We start from the raw sequence: 20,180 nt of genomic DNA, 5'->3' as shown, positions 1-20,180 counted from the left end.
CACGTAGCCAGCGCAGAACAAGACGAAGGGCACGTCGATTGCGGCGCAGAATGGAGCCATCCGGTAGACGAACCAGGAACGAGCGGGGAGCCACCTGCCGAAGAACCACAGCAGTTGCAGACCAGCCACCATCCAGAAGATGGATACAGATGTTGTCATCTGGTGCCACAGCAGGGAGATCAGCTGCACGGGAGTCATGAGCCGCCTTGTGCTATGCATGAGACAGTTGCATTCGTTGAAGCACCGGAATGTGGTCGAGGTCTGGGACATGAATGGACGGCACCGTCGTCCTCAGGGTGCGACCCATGAGCAGCTGGGCTGGCGACAGGCCAGTGGACAGTGGGGCCGACTGAGGGAGAGGTAAAAATCGGACCCAGCATCGGCAGCCTTGCAGAGGAGCCGTTTGACTATGTGGACGCCTTTCTCCGCTTTGCCGTTGGATTGGGGGTACAGGGGACTGGATGTCACGTGCACAAAGTTGTACCTCCTGGCAAAGTTGTACCATTCCTGGCTTGCGAAGCAGGGACCATTGTCCGACATCACAGTGAGTGGGATACCGTGTCGAGCAAAGGTGTCCTTGCAGACACGGATGACTGCAGACGATGTGATGTCGTGTAAAAAGTACCACCTCCGGGTAGTTGGAAAAGTAGTCTACAATCAAGACATAGTCCCTGCCCAGCGTGTGGAACACGTCGATGCCGACCTTGGACCAAGGGGACGTGACCAACTCATGGGGCTGTAGGGTCTCACATGGTTGGGCCGGCTGGAAGCGCTGACAAGTGGGGCAGTTGAGCACTGTGTTGGCGATGTCGTCATTGATGCTGGGCCAGTACACTGCCTCTCGGGCCCGTCGGCGGCACTTTTCCACGCCAAGATAGCCCTCGTGTAGCTGTTCCAAGACGAGCTGGCGCATGCTGTGCAGGATGACAATGCGGTCCAGTTTCAGGAGAACACCATCGACTACCACCAGATCATCTCTGATGTTGTAGAACTGCGGACATTGGCCCTTGAGCCACCCGTCTGTTAGGTGGCGCATGACACGCTGTAGCAAAGGGTCAGCCGCTGTCTCGTGGCAAATTTGGACGAGGCGTTCATCCGTGGCAGGTAGATTGGAGGCCACGAAGGCCAGATGGGTGTCAACCTGACAGACGAATCCCGCTGGGTCACACACGGAGGGTTGACTGCCCTGAAGAGAGCGTCGGCAATGGTTAGGTCTTTGCCCGGGGTGTATACCAGCTGGAAGTTGTATCGCCGGACCTTGAGCAGAATATGCTGGAGGCGAGGCGTCATGTCGTTCAAGTCTTTCTGTATTACATTGACCAGCGGGCGATGGTCGGTCTCGACGGCGAATTGGGGAAGGCCATACACACAGTCATGAAACTTGACGACACCGGTCAAAAGGCCCTGGTATGCACAAAAAGTCCCCAAATACTTTTATACTCCGCAGACATTTTAAATTCTACCTTTACTATGGATTATGTGATCATTTACTAACCCCTGAATTGTCTGTAGCTGTAGATTTTTACACATAGTAGAATATTGATTACTGATTATAACTTTGTACCAGTTAGTGTAGTTTAAAGTTTACTTGCCAGGAAAGTAACATTTAACTGAGTGTATTAAGTGTACTCACAGGTATTGTTCATTTCATTTTCAAGATGCGAGAAGTGACATCACAACTCTCGTGGATGCAGCCTCACTTGTCAAAAAGCACTGAACAAATTGAAAATTAACCCAAGTACAAGAGGTCTTAAAGCACATCACCCTGCCATTATCCAACATGTCGGGCTGAGAGTGAGGACATATTGTACCAAAAGCCACATCACCAATTCAAACTGGAACTAAAACAAAAGGATTAATTAAGTATGCGGTCAACTGTTGGGACACTTTGCAGACCATCCTGGCCCCATACAGTGATTTGCAATTTGTTTTCTGTGTGGATCACAATGTATTTACTGATTTCCCCATTGGTTAGGCTATATAATTAACATAAAATATTGATATATTTTTGCTAAGGAACATAATAATCACATCAAACAGAGTTCTGTAAGACACATACTGATTACTGTATGTTTATCACAAATGAACACCACATTATTCATACCATTTCCTGAATGTTATTCGCAGGGGATGAAACTGTTCACAGCAGGTGAGTCACAGATAGGAATACTAATAAGGAATTAATTTAAAATAAGTCTGCACAGGCCCCAACAGTTTAGCATTGCAGCCATACATGGAGAGATGAAGTGGCTATGGCATAAAAAAGTAAAGATTTTTTTCATGTGAAACTACCATCACAGAAATACCCAGAGTGTATAATCTAAAGTTTAGAGGTAAGGAGCTAGCCATAAATGGTATAATTTTAACCGAGTACTCTTTTGAGGGGGAAGTTAATGCTTCATCTCCACTCTTTTATAGACATAAAAAAGAATCAGTTGTCTACATTTTTGTGATCAGTGTGCTTTGGGGAGGGAGTAAACAATAAAATATTCTTGCGGGAAAAAAAAATGAAAATTATAGTTAGTCCTTAAGAGACAGTGATTTGCAGCATTTACATATATTAGATAAATCAGCATGTATTTCATGTCACTATATCTTCACAGTAGCAAGTTTCCACAATGAGATTTTGTTACACTCAGTAAAATGTCTTTCAAGCATATAAACATTTTAACGTACTCTTTTCGCCATGCAGGCGAACTTAAAGTCAGCTTGCATGATACTTCTGATGTACGGTGAGACTATGACCACTTTAAAATATTTGTCAGCTAACTTGTGTTGCAATGGACTTATCTTTGACTGTAGGCTTCATGTATGCAACCATACAAGAAAACTGACAAACTGTGCAAAACCCTACATTATACACAAACTAACATTCTGCATGGTTGGTTAAGAGCTTCACTCCAATTTCCTATTTAAATAATACCACTGCCAGATTCAAAGCAGCGTGAAAGAGTATTTGACTTTTAAAATGTCCCACTGCATTATGCCTTCCAATGCAGAGTAACCCTCAAAGTCTCCATTTACTAACTGTAGCTAGAATGCAATATCATTCTTGAATTGCAGGAGTACTTCAGCAACCAGCATTAGTTGTCTTATTTTAAATTAACTTTAAACTTTTTGGGGGGCGGCACGGTGGTTAACCCTGCTGCCTCACAGTGCTGAGGACTCGGGTTAGATCCCAGCCCGGGTCACTGTCCGTGTGGAGTTTGCACATTCTCCCCGTGTGACTACGTGGGTCTCACCCCCACAACCTAGAGATGTGCAGGGTAGGTGGATTGGCCACACTAAATTGCCCCTTAATTGCAAAAAAAAATTGGGCACTCTAAATTTATTTTAAAATGTTCACCATGTGAGACATGATCCTTGATTTTATCCATGTCTCCTCATCTGCTTTACATTGCTGGGCATTAGAAATTCACAACAAATAATTTTACAGGATTTTAAATGAGAAAAGCTTTCACTGGAAAAGGTCAGAAGGTTAATACAAAATAATTAAATTTTGAAATATATTAAAATATCAAAAGAAATTAGGAAAATTGAATTAAAAATATGAAGGGCCACATACCTTATTTTCTAAATGCTAGTATAACTTATCATTTTGGGATATGTTACTTTAATGGAACAAAATCCCTGAGCTTTAAGCAAAACAAAAGTGGGCAAGACCACATCTTTCTTCAGACTTTAAATGTGAAATTACATCATTAACATGTTACAACAAAGATTATCATTTATATAGTACTTCAACATTCTAAGGCACATCACAGGAGTGTAATAATAATATAATAATCTTTATTGTCACAAGTAGGCTTACATTAACACTGCAATGAAGTTACTGTGAAAATCCCCTGATCGCCACACTCCGGCACCTGTTCGGGTTCACAGAGGGAGGTATCAGAATTTCCACTTCACCTAACAGCACGTCTTTCGGGACTTGTGGGAGGAAACCCACAGAGACTAGGGGAGAACGTGCAGACTCCACACAGACAGTGACCCAAACCAAACCTGGGACCCTGGAGCAGTGAAGCAACAGTGGTACACTGTGCTACCCATTGTAAGTTGATACTATAACTAATAAATTTATATGAATTTGGTATGTCTGTGACACATATATGGATGCAATTTTTTACTCTTAATTTTAGTTCCAATGTTTCAACACCTTTAAAACTAATAAATAGTTTGCAGAATGACACATTTAATTGTCAATACCAAGAGATATGGATTGTGCATTCAATTAATGAGATTATTTATGAAGGCTCCGCCTTCTCAAGCTTGCTCCTTGCCTGAGGTGTGGCGATCCTCAGGTTAAATCACCACTAGTCAGCTCTCTGCCTCGATGGGGAAAGCAGCCCATGGTCATCTGGGACTATGGCTTCTTTACCTTTAATGAGGATATGCTGAGTGGAGACCAGGAGCCCCCTCATCAGGGTAGAGAGATTGAAAGTGCAGTAGACCTACTAGAACAGTCACCACTGAGACTTGCACGCCCCTGCCAGCTACAGTGGGAACATTGGAAATTAATCTTAAATTAAACATGATATTGCCCAGGGAATCCTAAAAAGAGAGGGAACTGGCAAAACTTGGAAAAATGAGAGCTGTGTATCCCATTTAGAGAAGAGGGTTTTTGAGCAAACGGTAGCTATAAGCTGAAGGAACAACAGACAGCCTAGAAGGTCTCAGCTAGTTAGGAAGGGATAGTCCCGGAACAAGATTGAGTCAGTTGCTTCAAGGTGGAAACTAAAGAGTCATTTCAGTGACATTTTTTATTTCAAATACATTTTTATTTTTCTATCACCAAATCACCTTCAGAACTTTCTTTTATTCCCAAATGTTTAAAAGATACTATCAAGTATTGATAGACTTGTTTTTAAAATATGTTTAATCTCAGTGTATCCACAATGGTAAGACCATTCCATAGTAAAAAAAACATACTCTTTGCATTAAAAAGCCCGGAGTGTAATATTTAGTTAAACAGATGATACATTTTTTTCTGCAAATTATTTTTTAGTTTTAGTTATGCTTCAGTTGTGCACAACCTTTGTCAGACATCCATCTGGACAAATGCATTCTGTTTGGGTACCTCGGGAAGTATATTGGTTTTGGAACGAGTACAGCACAGATTCACCAGACTGATACTGGGGCTAAAAGGGTTAAATCATAAGGCAATGTTGCCTAAATGTGACTTGGATTTCTTCAAGTTTAGGGGATGATCTGATCGGGTGTTTTAAATAACAACAATAATAATCTTTATTGTCACAAGTAGGCTTCCATTAACACTGCAATGAAGTTACTGTGAAAATCCCCTAGTCGCCACATTCCGGCGACTGTTCGGGTACACGGAGGGAGAATTCAGAATGTCCAATTCACCTCACAGCACGTCTTTCGGGACTTGTGGGAGGAAACCGGAGCACCCGGAGGAAACCCACGCAGACATGGGGAGAACGTGCAGACTCTGCACAGACAGTGACCCAAGCCGGAATCGAACCTGGGACCATGGAGCTGTGAAGCAACAGTGCTAACCACTGTGCTACCGTGCCACCTATCAACGATTGGATAGGGCAGATAGAATGTTTTGTTTTTGGCCGTGTAATTCAAAACAAGGGAGCACAACCTTCAATGTAAAGCTACGCCACTGACAGCTAATATCAGGAACCGCCTCTTCATGTAAAGGGAAATCCCAAACTTTCTTCCCTCTAAAGTTATGGATTGTGGATTAGCTGAAGCTTCCAAGAATGAGGTTGCTGGATTATGTTAGGTAGGAATAGTCAGGGATTTGCGACAAAGAAGGTAAATGGAGTTGAGGTACAATCAGCCATGAGCTAATTGAGTGGGGTCTCGAGGGATTGGAACCCACCACATGGAAAAAAAGAGAAAGAAAATGAAATGGGAAAATTAAAAGGAATGGCTTTCTTTTGAAAATGAAACATCAAAAGGAAAAGAAAAAATACAACAAATTAACATTGAAAACATTAAAATAGGCTGGAGGTACACAAGAAAAATTAAGAAAACTGGAACTATGACAACATCTGCTAACAGATTTAAAACTCACATAGAATTATAAAGACACGCTTGGTAAATACAGAATTAGGACACTAGTTGGGTAATACTGATAGAATTCCTCAAGGCAACAAACTTGGCTTCACGACTATTTTGGGTAGTGAACAATGCCTAAAATGTGTTCAAAGATAGCACCTGTGAGTATACTACTTAAGAAGAATGCAGACCAACTTGAAGTTTTCGCAGATGAAATGTCACTGAGATCAGCCATGTAAAAAACAAATCTCATTAATTTTAGATGTGGACAGTCTTGCTCTCTTTACGTTGGGAGACTTGGATGGAATACATCAATAATATTCACCGTAACTCATTTCTGTAAAGTAATCTTAGGATTTTTAAAGCAAAAAGCCCAGATATCTTATTCATGTACCAAACAGAATTCCCATTCATGACAGATCTGAGATCTAACCAGTTCCAGATCTTAAGACACTGCGATATTATATATTTTAAAATTAATTTTTAACTACCTCAACACTTTGGTGTTTTCTAAAAGATATTTCCAACTATTTCCTAGGGGAAGCTATTGTCCCTGTAGCTTGATGTGCAGTCAGGGATGAGAAGTGCCATATGCCTGGCTAGAATATAGATGTTGTTTCAAAGGGAGCTGTCTGACCTCTTTATGTGGCGTGTTTAACAAAAGCTGGAATAGAGTCCACCCACATCATAGGAGTGGTTAGTTTTTAGCCCCATTCTATCAATTGCTTATTCCCTGATTTTTGCAATGATTTTTACTACATTTATTCTTGGGATGTGGGCATTGCTGGCTTGGTCAGAATTTATTACCCATCCTGAATTGCCCCTGAGAAAGTAGCAATGGGATGCCTTTTGAACCTCTGCAATATATATTATCAATGTACTTCCACAGTGCTGTAGGTAAGAATTTTGACACAACACCAATGAAGAAGTGAAACATATGTCCAAGACAGGATGGCATGTCACTTGTTGTTCAACATGGAGGTGTACTGATTACATAGCTGAGGGAGAGCAATAGGTTTTAATCAGCAAGCTTCCTTGCCCATGTTTGACCTGGAATCATACTTCATGGTGTCTCAAATCAATGTTGAATACACCCAAGACCTCCCCCACTGTATAATCTGTCTTGTCTGTGGGCAGGGTGTACCCAGGGAAGGCGATGGAGGACTCTAGAATTCGACTTGATAGATATGACATGTGTGAATATATCACATAGGGTGGCACGGTAGCATAGTGGTTAGCACAGTTGCTTCACAGCGGCAGGGTTCCAGGTTCGATTCCCGGCTTGGGTCACTGTCTGTGCGGAGTCTGCATGTTCTCGCCGTGTGTGCGTGGGTTTCCTCCGGGTTCTCCGGTTTCCTCCCACAGTCCAAAGATGTGCAGTTTAGGTGGATTGGCCATGCTAAATTGCCCTTAAGTGTCCAAAAAGGTTAGGTGGAGGTTACTGGGTTAAGGGGATGGGGTGAAGGTGTGGGCTTAGGTAGGGTGCTCTTTCCAAGAGCTGATGCAGACTTGACGGGCCGAATGATCTCCTTCTGCACTGTAAATTCTATGATTCTATCAAACTGTTGCTTGACTGGCATATCAGGACAACTGATAATTTGACACCAGTCTCCAGGATTTAGTGAGGAGCTATTAAAATGTATTTATACAGTGCCTTTAATAAAATAAAATATCCCAAGGCACTTTACAGATACATTAGCGACCTTTAAGACTTATCTGGATATGCATATAAACAGATGGGGTATAGAAGGATACGGGCAGCACGGTAGCACAAGTGATTAGCACTGTGGCTTCACAGCGCCAGGGTCCCAGGTTCGATTCCCCGCTGGGTCACTGTCTGTGCGGAGTTTGCACGTTCTCCCCGTGTCCGCGTGGGTTTCCTCCGGGTGCTCCGGTTTCCTCCCACAGTCCAAAGACGTGCAGGTTAGGTGGATTGGCCATGCTAAATTACCCGTAGTGTCCATAAGGGTTGGGAGGGGTTATTGGGTTGCGGGGATAAGGTGGAAGTGAGGGATTAATTGGGTCGGTGCAGACTCGATGGGCCGAATGGCCTCCTTCTGCACTGTATGTTCTATGTAATCTATGTAATCTATGGGCGGTTGGTCTAGATAGGACACGTGATCGGCGCAGGCTTGGAGGGCCGAAGGGCCTGTTCCTGTGCTGTATTGTTCTTTGTTCTATGACACCAAGCCACATAAGGAGATATTAGGGCTTGGTCGAAGTTGTTAGTATCAGAATTTTAGATAGCTTCAAGATGATGAAGGATAGAATGGGGGAAACAGGCTAAAAGTGTGTTAGAATAGTCATGTCTGGAGGTAGCAAAGGTGTAGTATAAGGATCTGGCATAGAGAGGGTGAACATGGGACTGGGTACAGTTCCACCCACACTGGGATGTAAAGGCCAACATGACCCAAGTCGAAAGAATGGTCCTGTACTGGACACAGACACGTGCACAGGCAAGCATGGAGACGCTTAGCTTAGACCTTATACTGTATAGATGTACATAGCTATGAGTAGTTAATAAACACTTACTGTTAAACTTTACAAGACTCAGAACCTCTTTTTGAGACCTACCAAACCACACATATCTTACAACATGGTGGCAGTGATGAGAACAACCCAGAGCTCACAGGAGCCGGAGAAGAAATCTAAAAGATGGAAGATTGAAAAGAGCAGCATTCCAAGACGTAGCAAAGGTAGTTTTTAAAATGTATGTTCTTAGCTAGAACAAGTTTAAAAAAAGCTTTTAGGCCAGCAGTCTTAAAATGCATCATGAACAACTCGAATCAGAGCCTAATCACATGGTGGCTCAGCTATATTGGAATTTTTAAAACAAAAATGTAATCAGCAGTTTAAAAACCCAGCAAAAGTCAGGAATTGACAGTTTCACTACCTTGGACGCTGAGGACACAGAAATGTTGATCCACGTAATCGTTGCTGAAAATTTTCAAACACAGAAACTATGAACACTATTACTGCGGGAGCCTGCCAAAACCAATAAGCAAGAAGCCTTGTGAATAAGCATACTGCAGCACCCTCTTAGATTTCCTAACAGCATTCATAGCTAGACACATTTTTTATTTTAAATGGATCAAATATCTACCTTACGAGACCTGTTTGGACTCAGCCAAGCCCCAGACCATTCCCAAAATTGTGGATGTTGAAGAGATTCCTTAGATACATGATTGCTTCAGGTTTAGACAAAAAGATAGAAGCTGGACAGGTTAAAATGCTGCTTTATTTAGTAGGTCCAGTAGCCGATGATATAGTAACTAAATAAGGAATCCTCTGCCAAAGTTGATGAAGCCTTAAAATCATGAGACACATTTTAATTTATCAATAACATGTGTAGGTTACTGGCCAGGAGCCTGTTAATTAATAGTTCACCATAGCCAAGCTCGTGTGACAGATTAAACATGAAGATCAAAGCAAATTCCTGCGGATACTGGAATCTGAAACAAAAATAGAAAATACTGGAGAATCTCTGCAGGTCTTCGTGACGATGATGGGAAATTGGTCAACCCAATGAGATATGTGACGATAGAAAGAGGTAGTAGGGGGGAATAGCATAGAAGGTTCAAGCAGAAAAAAGACACAAAGGCGGTTGACGCAAGAGATATGATAAGGTTATAATGGGATCGACTAGTTGAGACAAGATTATAATAGAATCAATCAGTTGAGGCTAGTCTGAGGAGCATGCAGTTAGTCATGTAGGCAAAGGGTATAAAAATTGAGCTCTCCCGAGTGCTCGGTAATGAGAACTCGGGACCAATACCGAAAGCAGAGTCTTGAGTCATGGACCCAGAGAGAGCGCCTGTAGTCTAAGATTGATCAATTTGCTGGAGACAGGTAGTATATTGTGCAAATAGTGAGGTTTGTATGTTATATTGTTCGTAAAGTTTGTGTTTTATTGCCTTAAATAAACTCTCAGACATGCTTCAAGCTAAGGAAGATCTGACCCTTAAAAGGGCCATTCAGATTTTCAGGCAACTCAAAATCCATTTACAGCACAGGTCCATCTTAAGGGGCGAAGGCAAGCCATGGTACAGAGCAATCCCCACAGTCTAGCTACTGAAACAGCAGAAGAGCAGGGACACTCCAGGCCAAGGGAAGCAATACCCTAACCGACCACTATCGGGCGGGCAGCCATGCCAGCATTGTGGAGTCAAGCATCCCCACAGACGTGATCAATGTTCAGCAATCTCAGCACAATGTTTTAATAGTAACTGAGTCAGACACTTCAAAAAGTCATGCAAAGCTAACACAACCAGACGCACTGATGATCCCAGGATGATTTATGATGGCGAGGTACCACACCTCTCGGACAAGGAATCTATAGCTGAGAGACCTTTGGCTACAAATGGCAGGCACATCACTCTGTTTGGGCGGGGCCTGCACATTCTCCCCGTGTCTCCCTGGGTTTCCTCCGGCTGCTCCGGTTTCCTCCCTCAAGTCCAGAAAACGTGCTGTTAGGCGAATTGGACATTCTGAATTCTCCCTCTACTGGAACAGGCACCGGAATGTGGCGACATGGGGATTTTCACAGTAACTTCATTGCAGTGTTAATGTAAGTCTACTTGTGACAATAATATAGCTTATTATTATTAGGTCAATTAAGTGATTGGGAAACAGAGGTGGCAGGTGGAATATAATGTGGGGAAATGTGAAATTACCACTTTGGTAGGAAGACTGGAAAAGCACATTTTTTAAAAAGTGTAGCTAATAAATGTTGGGATTCAGAGGGATTTTGTGGGGGGTCGGCTCCTTCTACATAAATTACAAAGCTAACTTGCAGGTACAGCAAAGAATTAGGAAAACAAGTATATATTAGCATTTATTGCAAGGGGTTTGTAAAATAAGATAAAGGAAATCCTGCTGCAATATGCAGGGTTTTGGTGAGACCATGCCTGGAGTAATATTTTTGGTTTCCTTATTGAAGGAAGGATATACTGCCTTTACAGGTTATGCAACGATTCATGGGAAAAGAGGCTTATTCTATGAGGAGCTAATTGAGTACAGTGGGTCTATAGTAAATGGAGTTAGAAAAATGAGGGATGATCTAATTGAAACACAATTCTTCAGGGGCTTGTCAGGGTAGGTGCTGAGAGGCGGTCAAGAGAAATAGGGATAGGGCAAGATGTATCATTTCAGCCATGATGGTTTTGAACAGAGCAGACTCAATGGGCTGTGTAGCCTACTCCTCCTTTTTGTATGTTATGTTCTAAAAATATTGGAAAAATACATGTATAAAATGTCCAATAACTTCCTGGCGTTATATTATTAGATTGGGTTGGTGTTATACTGAGCTAGGTATAAATTCAAATAGCTGCAAGGTGGTGTTATAGATGGGATCGCATAGCTTTAATGTACTGGAGAGAAAGATCAGGACAAGTTATATTGCCAAATTGCACGTTGACATGTATCCAAATCATCTCATACAGATGTGGAAGTGACACCATAAAGGAGGTATTAAAATAAACAATGCCAACTGACCCCAAGGTCAGGCATCCTGTAACAAATTCGAACACAGACCCGTGTGTTGTGCTGAGAAGAAATACGACCCCTGAGTGAGTCACGATTCTTTGGACATTTATGACCTGTGAAAGATATTGATTGATTAGTGCTGCTCTGTGAGCACGTGACTAGAAGCATGAGATCTGTGCCAGCAAGATCTGTATAAGAAAGAGAGACAAAGAGATTTCATCAGCGTAACCTCAATGAACAACAGTGCAGAAGGAAGAAACCTCAAGCTCTGAGCTTGACGAAGTCTGATCATTCTCTACGCCCAGCCAACGAGAGTGGGTAATGACATCCCTACAGGTCCATTCAATAAGTATTAGCAGTTGAAATCTATGCTTGTAAATTTATAGTGGTAGACTTCGAAGTGAATAGAAGCATTTAGGTGTGTGATACAGTGTAAGAGAATCATTCTTGTAGCAGTCATAAATAATTACGTTTTCTTATATTTTCCGAACAAAGACGTGATTTGATTTAAAGATAACGTTGTTTTGTCTATCAATTGACTGGAGCAAAGGTCTCGGTCAACATAGGATTATTGCAGTTACATCCTCGACTTGCAATAAAAACCCTTTAAGTATGGTGGCTGCTTTGAGCCAAATGGATTTATTGAAGTGTTATTGAAAGCAAAACCTGAAAGAATGTTTTGTGAGAAAACAATCTTTGTGAAAAACAAGAACAACACCAACATTACAAGATGACAAGGTTCAATGGTAGTAGGTTTTATTTGTATTGTTAGCAATGAATCAACAAATCTATTTACTGACTTGCTTGTTCATGGTTGTGTGAAGTACAAATTGTGTACCCCATTTGCTGTTGCGACACGGATTTCAACACATGCACCTTCATGTTAATTAGCTATTTGCAATAAGCAAGCACACAATTATTCACATTAATGTAAAATACAATTCAAATAATTTGTTTCTAAAGTGACATTAATACATCACGTTCTTGTACGCTTGTGTAGAAAGATTTCCCAAAAATAAATGAATGGAGGCCAGGCTTCAATTTCTCAGCCATAGCCATGACAATACTCAAGTCACCTTCCACTGCAAGGTCAAGGTCAGTCTTCAGATTGCGTAAGGATTTGAAAAGCTTCTTTCCCTTCTGGCTAAAGAAAAGTAAACAAAACACACAGTTAGCATTAAAATTAACGCAATCAGATTTTTATAGGTGGCAATTCTATGCCCGTTAAATGTAAATTTTGTAAATATTTTTTACATTCTATTGTATAATTTATTATGCATTATGCCTTCACTAATGTTTCTGGAAGGACAATTCAAGTCCTAACAACCCACTTTAAAAATAAAATTTGGACCCAGCACCCCCTTCATTTTCTCAGCAACAACTGCAAATTTATACCTTCTGGTCACCAAGCGAAAATATATTTTGCCGAAATACCTTATCAAAACCCCAATAATTTCAAGCACTACTAACTGATCTACTTTTGACTATTACTTTAATGAAAACAAATGTAGCTTTAGTCTAATTAATTTGTTGCATTGGCGTAGAATTATTTGTTTTGTACTCTGTGCCTCTGTAAACCACAGTAATATGTTGGCTTTATCCACCAGCTTTCAAAGATCTGAATGTCTGACTTCTTAAGTATCTCTGCTCTTTTCCTGCTTTAAAAGTTTTACGATTTGGCATATATCTCCTCATTATTCTCTGTGTAACATCTTTGGAAGCTGCTGGATGAGATCAGAATGATCTCAGCATCTGTTTATTAACTTCCACAGCAAATGATACGATATACGTCACCTGTGATTGAAAGTTATTTATCTTCATCAAGGGCATTCTTAAAGAGTATCCAAACACTCTCTCAATATAAAAGCAAATGACTGCCTGCACAGTTAAGGTACCAGATACTCAATGGTACGATTTTAAATTCTTGATTTAAAAGTGGAACAGCAAAATTCAATTACACATGGGAATTTTAGTGATACTCAACATTATTTCAATCAGTATGCGCGTAGTCACTACAACCAACAGAAAAGTTGTTTTAATGGTAATAACCTGATGTACTTCTAATATCACTATCTGAGACAGTTCAAATTGTTTTATTATCTAATTATTCAAATATAGAAAATTCCAGGAAAGCACCAATAAGCCAAAGATGATTCAAGATAGCGATACAGAGATATAATCTCAAGAACATCAATAAACACATATCTGCTAAGTATACGTTTACTGATTTAAGATTTGATTTTTGGCAATGGTTGCTGAATGGGGACACCTGCTGGAGATAATTGTTACACAATACAACTGCAGTAAAATCAAATTTTATTGTCATCATTTAAATTGTGGACATTTATTTATTTATTCATAGATTTAGAGCACCCAATTCATCTTTTCCAATTAAGGGGCAATTTAGTGTGGCCAACCCACCTAGCCTGCACATCTTTTGGGTTGTGGGGGTGAAACCGACGCAAACACAGGGAGAATGTGCAAACTCCACACGGACAGTGACCCAGAGCCGGGATCGAACCTGGTACCTCGGCGCCTTAAGGCAGCAGGGCTAATCCACTGCACCAACGTGCTGCCCTAACTGTGGACATTTATAATAGACTAGTGTTCAACATATAGTCAATTAAAACCACTGTTCATCACTATTACTTATGGAACCAAAAAATTAACTTAACCATTTTAAGTTTAGAACAATGGAAAGAGCAAGCACATAAAGACTGCGATCCATCTGGCAAGCTCCAAAATCAAGCACCCCATTCACTCAAATATACAATTTTCTATTAACATTTTCCATGCTGTTTTCCTGATTAAACAATACAATAAGATATGCAAGTATTATTTATGCATAATTTTGAATTTACGTGATTTCTCACACCATTACAAAAATAAAACTATACCCCACCCCATGAACTGTATTTCAAGTTGGGCTACTCTCGCAGATTCCATCAGTGTGGTTCGTGACACTATCCCTGATCAAAACTTGCCTCTCCAAGAGGAGATTAATTTTCTCCAATAGCTGCCTTACCACTGATGTGAGACTCACTGGTCTGTAATTCCCTGGTTTCTCGCTATCACCCTTCTTGAAAAGTAGAACCACATTAGCTGTCCTCCAGCTATGGCCTGAGAGGAATTAAAAATTTGGGTTATTTCCTCCCTTGCCTCCGACAGCAGCCTGGGATACAACTCACCCGGACATGAGAATTTGTCCATTTTTAAGTCCACAAAAACCTCCATAACCTCCTCACTCCCTGGGCAAGATTCTCTGACCCCCCGCCGGGTCGGAGAATCGCCGGGGGCTGGCGTGAATTCCGCCCCCGCCGGTTGCCGAAGTCTCCGGGTCTCCGGCACCGGAGATTCGGCGGGGGCAAGAATCGCGCCGGTTGGCGGGCCCCCCGCGCTCGATTCTCCAGCCCGGATGGACCGAAGTCCCACCGCTAAAATGCCTGTCCAGCCGGCATAAATTAAACCACCTACCTTACCGGCGGGACAAGGTGGCGCGGGCGGGCTCCGGGGTCCTGGGAGGGGTTGGGGGGGGCGATCTGGCCCCGGGGGGTGCCCCCACGGTGGCCTGGCCCGCGATTGGGGCCCACCGATCCGCGGGCGGGTCTGTGCCGTGGGGGCAATCTTTTCCTTCCGCCTTCGCCACGGTCTCCACCATGGCGGAGGCGGAAGAGACTCCCTCCACTGCGCATGCGCGGGAATGCTGTCAGCGGCCGCTGACGCTCCCACGCATGCGCCGCCCGGCAATGCCATTTCCGCGCCAGCTGGCGGGGCACCAAAGGCCTTTTCCGCCAGCTGGCGGGGCGGAAATCCGTCCGGCGCCGACCTAGCCCCTCAATGTTGGGGCTCGGCCCCCAAAGATGCGGAGCATTCCGCACCTTTGGGGCGGCGCGATGCCCGTCTGATTTGCGCCGTTTTGGGCGCCAGTCGGTGGACATCGCGCCGTTTCCGGAGAATTTCGCCCCCTATGTCAAACTGTTCAAGAACCTCACGGTCACTATCCCTGAATTCTGTACCTACATCCTCCTTCTCCTTTGTTGGATTCTAAATTTCTTCCAACCCTTGGGTTCACCACTTTTCCTGACAACCTTATAAATCACTTCCTTTGATCTAATGCAATCTTGAACTTCTTTTGTTAACACGGTTGATTGACCTTTCCTATTGGGCTTTTGTGTCTGACAGGAATGTCTAGTTGTTGTGAACCATGTAATACTTCTTTAAATACTAGCCATTGCCTGTCTACTCTCAAATCTTTTTATTTCTTTTCCCAAATCACAATAGCCAACCTGCCCCTCACGTCGTTAGAATTTCTTTTATCCAGATTTAGGACCCTAACTTCAGAATGAACTATAACTCTTTCAAAATCTATCATATCATGGTCACAATAAAGTAATGATGTCGCAAATGAGATTAGAAAGTGGATGTATTTATATAAACCTGTAGGATACTGCAATTTTAAAATAACATTGAAAACAGAAAATAAATCCTGCGTACGTTTCATCCTCTATGTATTTTATCACGGTTTGGGCTTTTCTGTGGAGGAGGAGTAGAAACTGTGCTAGGAAAATGCTCCTGAGGGACAAACCAGATTGGAGTTGAAAAATCTGCAAAAGAGAAGTTTTCGTTCACAATTTTACTAAACTGTTAAATTTTACAGCAAGGTAGCAGATTTACATAAATGCTTTGAAAATGTTATTTCTACAAAGTTTATTCTTTTCCAGCAAATATTTCAAACTACATCATAAATCAAGATGCTGGAATCATAGAGCTTTTCAGCACAGAAAGAGACCTCATACTGTACCGATATAGTTCCATTATCAAATAGGAGAAGAAATTATCCACAAAAATACTGCTCACAACCGACATCTTAGCTCTAATATCTCATACCTGATCTAAAAACGACTTCACCAATGTGTCTCGATGCATCACATCCTGGAAGATATTCCTGAGAGAGTTGATTGAAATGTAATTTAATACAAACATAAACAAGTTAAGGAAACAAAATTACAGTAGAAAATTCTATTTATAAAAGCATCTGGTTCATGCAATGGGTTACAATATTGACTTTTCACTTCTGAAACTTGAATTGAATCTAACCTGGGATTAAATTACTTGAAGTTGCAGTATTCCACAAGTATGCCAAGAAATACACTGGGAAACCTTAAAATGTAATTTAGGAATGGAAAAGATTGTTGACATTTATATTCATCAAACAACCAGGAGAGTATGAGGTAGTGCATAGACTATAATAGAGCCCACCATGCTAGTCCGATCCATAAGGATGGCTGACTGATCAACAGTATGTTCCAACACTACTATATTTATATTACTCATGGGAAAAAACTGTGGAGTGAGAACTGTAGAAATGTGTGATGTTAAGTAGAATGTGTTGTAAAATCTCTAGCCAGGAACATTTCTGGGGTGCTGCAACATGTCTTCTTGCACTTAATTAAGAGGAGGGGGAAGTGTCAGTTCTTATCCAAGTCAGAATGATTGGAGAAGTATTTAATAATAAGCATTAAAAGGATGATGTGGAAGAACAACATGCTTTGACCCAGAATACAGCAAAATTCTAAACTAGTGAATTATGCCCACATTTCTCCACACATGTTCCTATATTGACCAATATGATAAGTGGGAGACAGCAAACAGAAGCAGGACTGCTTTTAAGAATTTTAAATAACCAGCTAAAGAGCAGCATTGACACGGAGCCATGGGCAGGCTGCGAAAGAAATCCTCAGACAAGGAAATTTTTTGTTTCAAACCTTCTTAAAAAGGACGTTGGTGACAGGTTTGAAATCTAAAGACTTTCTACAAACTGAGGTTTGACCCTCTTTGTTATACTTTAAAAAGTCGCAGCGTAAATCACTCCTAACTAGGCAAGTCTCCACAATAGGCTTCACTCACACTTTACAATACATCAGAAACTGTGGGTTATCAGTGCAGTCAGGTTGATGTGAAGGGGATTCTGCATCGTGCGTCAACTCGATGGACATAGAATCCTTGATTTCAGGAGCGGCATTGGCTCGTGTCAGCAGAATACAACCCAAAGACTCAATTTCTGTAATGTTGCAAGATCGCATTCCAGAAATTAAACCTTTTCACCCAGATTTGACGAGCAACTTGGAAAATGAACATTAAAAAAATGGGTTTCATTCCCAAACTGTACAGTAGAAATAAAACCAGAACATGCAAGTTTCAGTATTTGTATAAACCACAATATATTGAGAGTTCTAAAACAAGACCATTCAAAAATTATTGGAAATCTTTCTTTCCAAGGTGTCCAGATAATAGAATCTACTGTATCGGACCTCGAACTACTGTACCAGAATCTACTGTACCTGACCTCAAACTACTGTACCAGAATCTACTGTACCTGACCTAGGGCTCGATCTCATCAGGAAATGACAGAAGCAAATTTCTACTTTCCCTCATCATGAAGACCACAGAAAAAAGTAATGATAATGTAAGTTAAGGTCTCAACAAAAAATGTACAGCATAATATTTCCTGAACCAGCCCACAGCTACATGCCTTTTTGAACAGTGACAGAATCTTGCTTCACTCTCAGTATTTGATCTGACAAGGTGACATAAAGGCATGATTGAAGAGTGCAGATGGATTTTGCCTTTGATAACTATATTAACAATAATTACAATTTGCCTTCCCCTGAAATTACTTCCAAGTGGCATTTTAAAACGTTTACAAAAATGTTGAAATTTCAGACTAATATTGAGAAAACTAAATTGTTACATATCTTGGTAGAAAATACAATTTCTACATGTAATATATAACAAAAAATGCTTTATAAACTGCGCAGCAGACACGAGGTATGGCTCCAACACCTCGACCTGTTAGTATGTCTACAAGCTTATATATTTCACACAAGTGAACACAATGTGTGTGTCTCTATACTGTTAAAGAAATTAATTTTTAAAACCCTTTCTGAAAACAGATAAATGCGATCAAAGCTTTTCATCTTGTCGCCACCAGGATAACTCGGGGGGGGGGGGGGGGGGGGGGGGGAGAGGAGAGGCCGGGGGGGGGGGGGGGGAACAATTTATACTGCATGAGAGAGTGCTGATTGTTTGGCAAATGGCCTATGATTGACGGAGGTGTTGCCATGGAAAATGCAACATGGAACAGTTAACTGCCCAGGTTTGTTCAAGTTCAAACTGGGCATGCTGACTCTGGTTGATCAAGGCATTGCTCTGGGGAATGAACCAGGGAATGACTGTTCCCCAAGCTTCTATTTAGTTGAAAAGGTGCAATGTGTGGACATGTTCCTTTTGTCTGCAAAGGGCTGAGCCCCGTGTGTGTATATGTGCATAAGTGAGCCATATGCAAGCCTGACTAACAATTTTAAGTTTGTTTCCAGTCTAATTCTTAGCATAATCAGGATTATTTGTCAGATGTTGTCCACTCACAGAATCGCATCTACTTTTGTACACCAGATCTTGATTTTTACCAGTAGGGGCGGTTTGTGTATGGTCAGTACTTTGCCTGCAGCTGTATATATCATGGTGATCTAGACCTGCCACCATTGTGTGACGAAGTATTAATTCGACTTAGGAATTCAGCAACTCAAGCAGTGGAGTTCAGTTTTAACGACATCATGTACGCCCAAATAGATGCTGTTGCCATAGGATTCCCTCTAGGACAAGCTCTCTCAAGCCTATTTGTAGGTTTTGTAATGAATGCAAGAAATCAATATATATTATATTTCATATTTGTGGCAGTAATGTTATTAAAGACTCTGATTTAAATTACGCACAGGCAGTATTTCTGCTAAAGCTGTAATTGAAGAGTTGTAAAAGGTGAGGTAATCATTCATTCCAACCACTTGTTGCAGATGAAAGGCTAATGGAATATTAACAAAGAACAAAAAAATGTACAGCACAGGAACAGGCCTTTCGGCCCTCCAAGCCCTTGCCGACCATGCTGCCCGACTAAACTACAATCTTCTACACTTCCTGGGTCCGTATCCCTCTGTTCCCATCCTATTCATGTATTTGTCAAGATGCCCCTTAAATGTCACTATCGTCCCTGCTTCCACCACCTCCTCCGGTAGCGAGTTCCAGGCACCCACTACCCTCTGCGTAAAAAAACTTGCCTCGTACATCTACTCTAAACCTTGCCCCTCTCACCTTAAACCTATGCCCCCTAATAATTGACCCCTCTACCCCGGGGAAAAGCCTCTGACTATCCACTCTGTCTATGCCTCTCATAATTTTGTAGACCTCTATCAGGTCGCCCCTCACCCTCCTTCATTCCAGTGAAAACAAACCGAGTTTATTCAACCGCTCCTCATAGCTAATGCCCTCCATACCAGGCAACATTCTGGTAAATCTCTTCTGCACCCTCTCTAAAGCCTCCACATCCTTCTGGTAGTGTGGCGACCAGAATTGAACACTATACTCCAAGTGTGGCCTAACTAAGGTTCTATACAGCTGCAACATGACTTGCCAATTCTTATACTCAATGCCCCGGCCAATGAAGGCAAGCATGCCGTATGCTTTCTTGACTACCTTCTCCACCTGTGTTGCCCCTTTCAGTGACCTGTGGACCTGTACTCCTAGATCTCTTTGACTTTCAATACTCTTGAGGGTTCTACCATTCACTGTATATTCCCTACCTGCATTAGACCTTCCAAAATGCATTACCTCAC

The 20,180-nt window shown here is 41.8% G+C and overlaps 1 protein-coding gene across 4 annotated transcripts in view; it reads right to left on the bottom strand.

Annotated features, from left to right (window-relative positions):
- Nucleotides 1-12,248: 12,248 nt before the first annotated feature.
- The window catches only part of c9orf72 (C9orf72-SMCR8 complex subunit), a 66,668-nt gene continuing 58,736 nt past the window's right edge, over nucleotides 12,249-20,180 (bottom strand). For 3 of the 4 annotated variants that reach the window (XM_072517490.1, XM_072517491.1, XM_072517492.1), the window contains exons 8-10: nucleotides 16,402-16,459; nucleotides 16,009-16,118; nucleotides 12,249-12,658 (exon numbers count right to left, since the gene is read on the bottom strand). In XM_072517490.1, coding sequence (XP_072373591.1) covers nucleotides 12,472-12,658; nucleotides 16,009-16,118; nucleotides 16,402-16,459 — 355 coding nt within the window. In that variant the 3' untranslated portion in view covers nucleotides 12,249-12,471. The remainder of the gene's footprint in view (nucleotides 12,659-16,008; nucleotides 16,119-16,401; nucleotides 16,460-20,180) is intronic. The other variant, XM_072517493.1, reaches the window with a different exon arrangement.

Source organism: Scyliorhinus torazame, chromosome 9 (assembly GCF_047496885.1).
Source record: "Scyliorhinus torazame isolate Kashiwa2021f chromosome 9, sScyTor2.1, whole genome shotgun sequence".
Classification (NCBI taxonomy): Eukaryota; Metazoa; Chordata; class Chondrichthyes; order Carcharhiniformes; family Scyliorhinidae; genus Scyliorhinus; species Scyliorhinus torazame.
This window is presented reverse-complemented; position numbering and strand designations above follow the sequence as displayed.